Source organism: Pocillopora damicornis, chromosome 6 (assembly GCF_964200805.1).
Source record: "Pocillopora damicornis chromosome 6, jaPocDami1.2, whole genome shotgun sequence".
Lineage (NCBI taxonomy): Eukaryota > Metazoa > Cnidaria > Anthozoa > Scleractinia > Pocilloporidae > Pocillopora > Pocillopora damicornis.
The window spans coordinates 24,091,432-24,101,708 of record NC_142675.1 but is presented as its reverse complement, the minus strand read 5'-3'; the positions used below and the strand labels follow the sequence as shown (position 1 = coordinate 24,101,708).

The 10,277-nt window shown below is 38.6% G+C and overlaps 1 protein-coding gene and 1 long non-coding RNA gene across 6 annotated transcripts; one reads left to right on the top strand and one right to left on the bottom strand.

The window, feature by feature from the left end:
* The first annotated feature begins 4,269 nt into the window (after positions 1-4,269).
* Positions 4,270-6,126, top strand: LOC149044572 (uncharacterized). Its single transcript, XR_016187725.1, has 2 exons — positions 4,270-4,599; positions 5,399-6,126. It is a non-coding gene; the product is annotated as an uncharacterized LOC149044572 (long non-coding RNA).
* On the bottom strand, positions 5,562-9,843 carry LOC113676271 (uncharacterized protein CXorf65 homolog). Of its 5 annotated transcripts, none has more exons than XM_027192910.2 (6): positions 9,733-9,843; positions 8,999-9,104; positions 8,533-8,619; positions 8,290-8,406; positions 7,208-7,276; positions 5,562-6,458 (listed from the first exon to the last, which is right to left on the bottom strand). In XM_027192910.2, exons 3-6 carry the CDS (start codon positions 8,585-8,587, stop codon positions 6,310-6,312), a joined length of 390 nt encoding a protein of 129 aa, XP_027048711.2. In that variant the 5' UTR covers positions 8,588-8,619; positions 8,999-9,104; positions 9,733-9,843; the 3' UTR covers positions 5,562-6,309. The 5 variants fall into 5 exon arrangements, with proteins under 5 accessions (XP_027048711.2, XP_089065774.1, XP_027048709.2 ...); XM_089209648.1 differs by having other exon boundaries at positions 8,999-9,135; positions 9,733-9,842; XM_027192908.2 differs by having other exon boundaries at positions 8,736-9,135; positions 9,733-9,785.
* Between the last annotated feature and the right edge of the window lie 434 nt (positions 9,844-10,277).

The window sequence follows — 10,277 nt, the reverse complement described above, 5'->3', positions numbered from 1 at the left end:
CTTGTGTAGGATAATAAATGTGTTTGTCCGGGCGATGTTTTGGCTGGGTGAACCATTTAACAAGGTTTTGAATTTCTTCGACAGACACCTCGAATTTTAATTTTCGAGCAAAAGTGAGATCAGTTTTATGGAGATTGTGTACTTACTATGCATAGCTTCTCGGTTGATAAACTTTTTGTAGCTTTTTATGCGCGCAAGAGCCTCTTTCGCAAAGTACACTTATGACTGGGGTTTTGTGTTGTGTTATGTTTACAATAATATCCCGTGGGAATACGTATTAAGTAGTTGGAATTCCAAAAATTTTTCTCAAGCAACAACTTCTGTTAACTTTTTATTAGCTTCCCGCGGAGGTCATACAAATAAGTAATCGTTAGGATAAAGGAGCTGCTGGAAGGCATTTGAAGCGGTGTAAGTATCATCACGGACTGGTTTTCTGTCCGCTTCGGGAGTTAAGTTAATACGGTATTTGCAAGATCTTGTTATGCTTGATTAACCTCGCTAGCGGAAACTCGCGCCCGCACAAAACGTGTGAAATAAAATTGTTCTCAGCGTAAATAGTAACCCGTCGATTTGAAGTCTGCAAACCATTAGTTTCCACTTCGCTAGCAGCGCTTGGATGTTTTTGTGTTTGGTTTATAGTGTTACCTCCACTTCACTTTCCTCAACAGCCATTTCGAGACGCTCGCTTGTATTATGCAAATGTCGGGATAAAGGTTTCATACCAATTGCATTTTTGTTTTTTCAATTGTCTTGGAATAACTTTCTGCTTCACTGAGTTAAACAAGCCTGATCGATGTGGTTCTGATATCGCGTTGATTGTGTGTGGAGGGAAAGATAACACAAGGACGTGTCTCGAATTTTTGGGGGTTTTTGTAATCGAGAGTTGAGCTGATAGGGAAACAAGTGATACTCGCGAAACGGTACGACTTTTTTTTTTCTCCGCCACCGGAAATGGCTGACCAGTCTGGTTTCTTTTGATGTGATTTACGACCTGCTGGGTTTTGTCTCTCATTGATCCATACGGAATCGAGTTTACTTGTTAACATTTCTTTTGATTGATAATGCGTGTCTTCTTTCAGAAGAGGCGACCATTTACAGATTGGGTTCTGTTATCACGGATTACACTAAAGAATACCTGCGTTACAAAAACATCAACTTGCGAAATTAGCCAATCAATTGAATATAATTGCATCAACTCCATAAGGTGCCACTGCACGAAGGTCTCTGGCAGTAATATTTTTATCTTCAAGTGCACTTCCGTCCTCATGAGGTTTCGTCGTTACAATTTTGGTATGGCTTTTGTAAATATTATCGTTTCCTGATCATGTTTCCGGTATCCAAATTTATTTGGGTGGTTACTTTATTTGCTAACTCTTTTATTCTTCTGATAGCTCCGTGAGTTCTATATAAAACAAGTCTAGTTTTAAGAGATTGTAAGTTCACGGGTCAATTGCAAAAATGCATAACAAAAGTTTATCCTTGGATCTGTTCTTGCCTATGCTTTTACGCACACAAGAGGTGCAGACGTGTTAAAGACAAACTGCAGCTAACATCGAAACACATCGCCCACCAACCTGTACTGGTCACATGGAAGTATAATATTTGACATAATTTACGGTATTGACGATAAAAAAGGTTCTGAGCTTGCACGCAATCGATTCTCGACGGTTATTCAGGACTACAGAATTGATTTGGCCCTCCGCGGGCATCTATATATTGCCTGTGAAAACAAACAAAACAAAAAATTCATCTATTTCCGACAAAAAAACAAGCAAGTTGGTAAATATCCCACCAGACCAAGCGTACATAATCGTGTGAAAGGTTGCAGACATCTGTTTTCAACACGCTGGCGGTGATACAAAGGAAATCTTGAGTAACAACGAAAACTAAATTAGCGACTGGTAGCCCAGAGTTCAAAGGGCACTTACCCGTAGGTAGGTAGAAAAAGACTTGTCTTGCAGATTGAAAAACTATCTGGAATAAAGTCAAGATTAGGCAATTTCAAGGAGGTTTATCGTTCTTCCTTTTCCGCCACTTAAAATGAGACTGGAATGTTTTTGCATCACATTACACGACATAGACAGACGACCAAAAGTACACAGGGTGTTGTTTGTGCAAGTCTGTTTCTTGGAATTCGGATCAAAATCCGTGCGTTGACAAGTGACGGTTACCCGCTGTTCTTTTGTTTTTCATCATGTGTTTTTTCCCTTCAGATATGTTTCGAGCAGAAAATTATCCGTGGGAAAGTAGCTTGTGATTGAGAAAAAATGCCGTCTTTCTCGCTTTACCACTCCTTCTCCTACCCTCCCCAGACCTCTAGCCCAATGGAAGAAACGTCTGATCACAAGTTATTGACAAACAGGTTCACTCTCTCTTATACGACCTTATTTAGATGCGTATGGAAAAATAGAGGTAAATTTTAAAAAGGTTCAGAAATTCCTGTTTGAAAAAAAGTTTGCAAGCGTCCTTTTGGGGTCACAAGTGAACAGAGGAATAGGACGAGAAGACTCACGAGGAGAATATCCTCTTAGACGGGCGACTAAAATGGTTCTTCATCTTCCTTTGACCCCACCAATCGAAAGCCCTAAATCAAACTACCCACTGTAAAGACCTTCTGTATCAACTCGAGCCTACCTTAATAAGCTTCGTCTGGAGCCGGGTTTAATGAGGGAATCCCACGAAAAGGTAGAACGATTTGAGATTCATAAATCATTCATGGTGTGATGCACGTTGTGAACTATGAGATAAAACTTAGCGTAACGCGTGATCGTGACAATGCGTGAAGTTACTGTGAAGTAATTAGCGTGACGGCACATACATAGCTGTGAAGGTACCAACCCGTAAATGCACAAGGTAAAGAAGAGCGAGGTCCATTAATAACGTTTTATTATTCGTTCTATGGGTAACTGAATCACGCTCTGCTCTCGACCCCGCTCGCCTAAAACCGCGACAGAAATAACTTCTGTTGTGCAGAGCGCAGACAAGCTTTGCATGAAAGAATCCTCGAGATAGGAAGGTAATGGATCCTTGTGTTTGTAGGTGAGTTAAGGTAGAGAACTTAATCTTCACAAATTCCCCTCCCTAACTCTGACGCTCCAAGCACAATACAAATGGTTTCAATCTTCCAATAATAGCATCAAGGAAAAACTCCGACTTTCCCCCTTGAGTAACTGAATTGGTTTAGAGCTCAATTATGCTCTCTAGAGTGCTTGCCAAATTCTACGCGAGTTGCGTGTCATTTCAGAAATCTGCTAGTAGTGTCAAAGTATGCCGACAAGGCGGACCTCGGTGGCCCTGTATTTGTGTAATTGCTCCAACTAAAAGCCTATTTCCATTCAATTTCTTTTTACATTTACACAGACAAAATTTCAAAATTTTCTGGATTGTCGTGGTGTTATCCCTGTCCTATAAGGTTAGCCCTAGAGAGGAATGTTGTTGGAAACAGTGACTGACCTTTCGAATTCAACTGAGCAAAAGTCATGATTAGTCGCACGTTCAAACCTTTCAGAGTATTTGGATCATCATGTGGTGTCGTTGGAAATTCAACTTCTTCACAAGAACTATACAGGTCCTAAACGGAGACTGGGTGCGCCCTTTATCCGGGGCCGGGGCTTCTGCCCCTTATACGGGACACATAACTTTCTCAGAAGCCGCTTTTTTGATCTCGTCCGGCCAAACAACAAATGCAAAAGAGACGTAAGTTAACATAGCCGAACTGAACAACGTATGTATCGCGACTCAGCGCATATCAGATCAGTAGGGGTCTCATCCCATGAAGTTGGTTACGGCAAATTCAAACCAGGTAGCGACTCATCAGTCAACGTAAGATAATTTTCTGCCGGCAAGATACTAAGTCCATCATTTGTCGGCATTCTTAAAATCCTCCCTTGGCTGAGAGGGTATTATCGAATAAGTGCAAATTGAAAAGCTTTTCCGGATGCGGTAGGTCTTATTTTATTTATGCCGGATATCTTATCAGGAAGAAAAAATGTTAAGGCGTTCTTTTCCTGACCCGTCTGGCCAACTGAGGATAACTCGTGCAGTTTGTTTTCGTCGCGAAAATTTTTCCTCAACAGGGCTTGAAAAATGGCGTTTCCTCCTAAAGAGCGGTGATCGGTATTCCAGGTTCTACTCCAAACAGGTTCAGGATATTGGGTGCCTTACTGTTATAGCGGCGTCTGTAGACACGTAGAAGGCTTCAGACGATCGTATCCGACCTTGGAGGCGAGGTCACAGACAGACAGAGAGCTATTCAACGCAACTGGCTTCACTTCAGTTATGGCTGTAAAGTCGGATGTGGGAATGGTAGTCCTCTGTACTGCATTAAGGGCAGATGTGGCTGGTGGTGAGGTGATCTCCCCAAGTGCTTTCCTTCCGCTTGGCTCAAGATCTTCTCTTCGCCCAACATCAGCTGTTTGCAAAGCACACTGCGCCATCTACTACCGAGTCGTCCGCTACCTTCTTCTAGCTCTCAATGTCGATGATCAGAATTTTCATGCCGCGTCCGAAGACGTCCATATTGGATATTATAGCTCAGCCAGACCAACTAACAGGTGTCTTGTCAGAGGCTTTCCCACCACAGAGAAAGTCCTTCGGAATGTATCCATTCTCTATCTGGTAACAAAGCCAGCGTAGCCTTTTTTCTGTGAAATACCTATACATGATAGGAAAAACTTGACGTGTTAGGCCCAACGTATTTGACGACTTGTCACCTGTTGACGTTGAGAAGGCAGCAGATGTGGAAGACAGAAGAGTCAATTATGCCGAGTTGTCCTGAACAATTTAGCATCATCTACGCCTTTAAGATCAAACATGTAAAGGGTAACCCTACTTTGCTAGGAATGATAATATCACTCATCACAGTAGATCAAACTGGGGAAGGGATAACACGTACTCGCACCGTGCTTGCTTCAGCTTGCGCGCAAGAAAAAACGATAGCATAAACAAAACTGAACGCAAAACGTCCAAAAAAAATTGCGTTTTCCTCGGAGTCGAAAGCCATCTGAACTAACCCTCAGGGTTTGGGGGGGGGGGGGTATCCATCCCCTGAGGGTAAAGGCGAGATATTGGTACCACATACAGCCACAAAATACGAACAGTATGTTATTGAAGGACACCTGATATTTGAACTTCACATTACTAACACTTACACCCTTTCAACGGCTTCCAGTCAAGAAAAGGCACCCTGTTTAAGCTAGGCTAAATACACCCAAAAGCCGTAACATGTCTAGTTACCAATACCTGTTGGAGCTAAATCAGGGTACTTCCCTCTTTCTTCCTGAGAGTTGAGCCTTACCTAGTGTTCCTAGCTTGCATCCATGCAAAAGAATATTTTTGCCCTAGAGTAATAAATCTTTAGTCTTTGTATTATATTGACCTTAAGTGGAAAGTACTTCAGTTCTTCATCCCTACAATTCAGCTGCAAGTCATGGACATTTTCTAGAGATGGGAACACGGGCCAGGCATACTGGATTTCTCAATGAAGAGCTCACATTCAGGGAAAACTACTAAGGATGAGGCTCATTTGCAGAAGTACTAAAGAAAATTATTTATATCTTCAATAATCAAACAATATATCTTTAATATGAATTTCACACTTTGCTGATATTGTATTAAGTTATTCAAAAATCTATCTTCATAAATTGTATGGAAATGTCAATGTGTATCTTAATTTTGGAAAAAATGAAATTTTGACCAACAGAGTTTGAGAGAGTTTGTATTCAGGATACACAATTGACATTTTCCTTTTGAAATGCTGAAGGATGTGATATGATAGTCTACCAGAACACTTTTCATTATGTAACAGTAGCATTATTACAATATACTTATCTGACATAGATGTCAGTATCTGAGAAACTGTACACCTACCCCTTGACTGTTGTTGGGTTAGGGGAGGAGTAGGTGGGCAGTTGCTAAGAAGCCCTCATCTGCATGACTAATGTGTTAGATATGGAGGTGTGTGTCTGTGCTATTAACAATATCAAAAATGTTATTTTTGTAAATACTGAGTTTCATGGAAGTTTACAAGTGCTCTTTCCATGGGAGGCATAAATATAATATCTGCTTAGAAGATTCAACTTTAAAAGAATGAAAAAATCTTTGAATTAAAAATATAATTTATGCAAATATTGAGTTTCAGGGAAGTTTACAAGGGCTTTTTCCATGGGAGGCATAAATATGTGCTCAGAAGAGTCAACTTTAAAAGAATAGAAGAAAATTTGAATCAGAAAAAAAATGCTGAAGGGGAGCCGCTATAACTGTATTATGATCCAACTTCTTATTCACTCGCTGATGCTGTCAGTTCCATGCTCATTTCCTGACTCTTGATCTCTTTCTAAGGTCGCCACTCAAAGCTAAACTTGTTCTAGCTTTTGTCCAATTAGCACTTGACTTGCGCCTACCCTGGCGACTTGGTGGTGAGACAGTACTTTGGCTGCTTTGAGGCCTGCTGAGATGTTCTGAGAACAAAAACATAACAGCTGAAGAGATTATTTCTCAAACCTAAAGCCAGGATAGCTCTCTTTTTTTCAACGTTTTTTCTAAAAGAAACTCTAGAGGCTCACAGACTCTTAACTGGAGGTATAGCAGAAGGGGGAGAAGGTGGCTTACTGCTAGCCTGCTGAACTCCACATTGACCAATCATGATACAAGCCCAGCCCTGTCATGGTTCTATGTCATTGGGTAAGACATTTAACTCTTACAGTGCCTGTTTCCTCTTGGAAGTATGAGTGGAAACCTTAGAAAATGGTATTAGGTTACCTGTGATCAAGCAACATCTCAGTCAAGATGAAGAGATCTAATCTTAGTCACTAGATCACAAAGAAATCAGAAATATGTTGACGCAGTTTTGGATAACTTGGCCTTGACTATCTAATCCTAGCTACAGAGAAAATGTAACTAGCAAGTGAACTGAGTTACTTTCTGCTGTCATTGAGTATTCAATGTAGTAACCCCTTTACTGCCAGGATTGACCATAAGAAATTTCCTGCAAAAATACCAGCACACTTTTAAGTAGAAAGATAAAAGGAAAACAGAAAAATAAAAATTAGGGAAAATTGTTTATTCAACACCAAGTTCCTGGTTCCATAGATCATAAGAAATGCCCAGCAGATATTTTTTAGAATTTAGATTTAGATTTTCAGAGGACAGGGTCAATGAAACAATCAATCTCTGTTTGTAATAAGCAATAAAGCATAGAAGGACTTACGCAGAAAAGATGATGTTATTGTCTTGATGTCATTTAGTAAGGGAGTGTATGTTTCTTCTCCTTCTTTTTCTTGAGACAAAAACAAAAAAGTAAAAAAAAGAAAATGAAAGGAAAAAGCAAAATGTATTGCATAATCATGTAAGTGTCAATCGCCTAGCAGCTATAGGATAAAGGGAGTGAGTTTCTTAAAAACTGTGCTGCTGCTTCGGTGGAAGAGTATAATAAGGTAATTTAGTATTATTAACTGAGTCGATAATGAAGAGAGTTGATGATGAAGAGCTGACACTCGAAACATTAGCTTTTCATCATCAACTGTCTTCATTGTCAATTCAGTTAATAATTGTACTAAATTACCCAGTTATTGGATCACATGGTCCAAATTCAAACCTTAGCCAAGGTCAAAATATTGTTTTCTTCTGTGAGACACTTTCCTCACAGAGTGACTCTCTCCATCCAGGGGCATAAATGGGTACCTAACTTACACTAAATTATTACTTGTTTAAGTTTTCCTAAACAAAGCATTACCGGTAAATTCAAGGGCTGGGGATTCATTTTCCTTCCGGTCATATTCCTAGTTTTCAACAATTTTAATAGCGGGCACTACATCTCAAACAAGGATAAGTGAATAATATCTGCTGCTTATTGATAGTTTAATGGCCTCAAGTCATATGAAGTAGTGTAAGGAATAAAGCTTTCGGTCAACTTTTGATTCAATGTTAAATTCTCCTACTGTTTCACAAGAGAAAAAAAGACAATCTGCATGGAGGATTTAGTGGTCCATCAAAAACACTGAGTATTTTGAGCAACCCTTTCAACCATAGTTCTATTCTATAATGTAGCTGTCCAAGTCCTCGATGGATAAAATTTAATTGAATAAATAAATAAATAGCTGCATAAATAATTTAACAAATAAAGCACCACATGAATTAATCAATATTTTATTCCTAGTAAATCTCTATATTAGCTTGCGTGTGGTCAGATGAGTGATGTAAAAGAAGATAAAGTTTCTTGAAAAGAAAATGTATATGGGGCAAATATCATAACCATGATATTTTTATGGTATGATATTACTGGACACTTACTGTCAACTTTGATGAGTATAAATGAATGCCTCGCTTTTAAATGTTGTGTAGCGTAATCTCCTTTATGTTCAAGCAAATTTTTTAGATTACCTGACTCATCTGACAAGTCAATTACTTCTGAAAAACAAACCCGTGTAGAGCATTAAACAACAAGCAAACAGTTAATCATCAAACAATTCGCCAAAGTCAATATAATACAAGTGGGCAAGCACACGCGGAAAACTCAACCAAATCTTTAAACACCTTCTCTATCTCGACGACATCTCTTCTTTATGTCCTCTAGAAGAACCTTTGTCATACAGTTTGGGTTGAAGAGAGCTTCTTGACAATCTAAACATATAAAAAGGATGAGTCATTGAGTGAATAATATCTACAGTATGTCGAAACACTGACGAGGAAATTTCGTCAGGTTGACTAAAAATCACGTCAACTCGTATATTTCCTACCTCCAAATCTAACAGTGATAAACATCTTGATTTCAAGAATTTTAAATAAGTCTATGTAGAAGAAACAAGTTCACTTTTCCATAGCACAGCAAATTTTTTGAAGTATTTTGATCTTTGATTCGGGCATTGTGTCGGAATGTTGTTAAGTCGGCTTGTTATCATTCAAGCGAACAACAATTAGCTATTGTTTGACAATTACTGCGCCATGGGGACAGTGAAATTAATCCAAGACAAACAAAACAAATACTAAGAATGCCTTTGACCTATCTGTACTGCTCTTGTGTGAATGATTGCGTTTAGACACGCAAATGATTACCCTTGCGTCACCAAAGTGAAGCCCTCACGTATACTCACGAGAAAACCGCTTGCCTTTCACAAGAAAAAGAAATGGAGAAGACAACTGGAATAAACAAACAAGAAAACAAACAAACAGACAGTTAATCCAAAATACACGAGGTTTATTTAAAAAGTCTGTTCGTCATATCTGGAAAATTTTTCAAACCTGCGAAACGAGTTCATTGCGTGACAAATCAAATCGGAAGAAACCAAAAAGGGAAAGACGTCATGAAAAGGAAATGGAGCAAATTATTTGAAACATAAAAACTTGATCACGTTTTCGCATTTTTTTTTCTTGATACCGTAAAACAAATATTCATTTCAGATTTTTCCTCTAGAGCCCACCATTTTCTGGCTCCCCGGGCCCCAATAACAGTTAAATAAAAATAAACAAGTCTCTAGCTGATTCATTTTTCACTCGAAATACGCTGTTGAATGACCTTGAACACTGAGAACAACATGTTAGGTTTGTCTCTTAAAAGTATTTATCGAAATATTATTAGTTTGAGATATTTGAAAGAGCCAGATGGCTTGAACAAATTGCACAATCAAATTTATGATCCATCTTATGAAGGTGAGGCACAAAATATTACTTCCTAGAAGTTAGTAGTTACCATCAAGCTTGTTTTCTTCTTTCTGATTAAATTTTGGAATGTCTTACCTCACGAGTTCTGTTGTAGTCGAAGGTTAAAAATTTATAAACAAACAGGTCTTTTCGTATCCCTACTAATTGATATTTGAGGAGGGAGGGGGCAGGGGAGGTGTTTATCCAAGAGGGGGCGCTTATTTGAAAGTTTTAGCCAAGGGGGGCGCTTATTCGGGGGAGGGCGCTTATTTGAGCGTGGGCGATTATTCGAGAAGATACGTTATAACGCTTTAGAAATTTAATATTAATATTCTTCACATTACTTTTACTGTTATCACTTTTTTTTTCTTTATTATCTTCTCCTTCTTTAGAGTTCAAAAAACGAAGCGTGTATCCGTTAGTTTTTTTTAGATTTTTATTCGACATTTTAATGCATTTTTGGATTTTATCATAATTTTTGTAAATATGTTTAGTGATTGTAGTAAATAAAGATTATATTTACAGTGATTATAGTGAATAGAGAGTATCTAGACGGATTATTATTATTATCATTATTATTATCATTATTATCGTTAAAGGGTGAAGCGCCGATGAAGAGGAAAAAAGTGAGACAGAAAAAA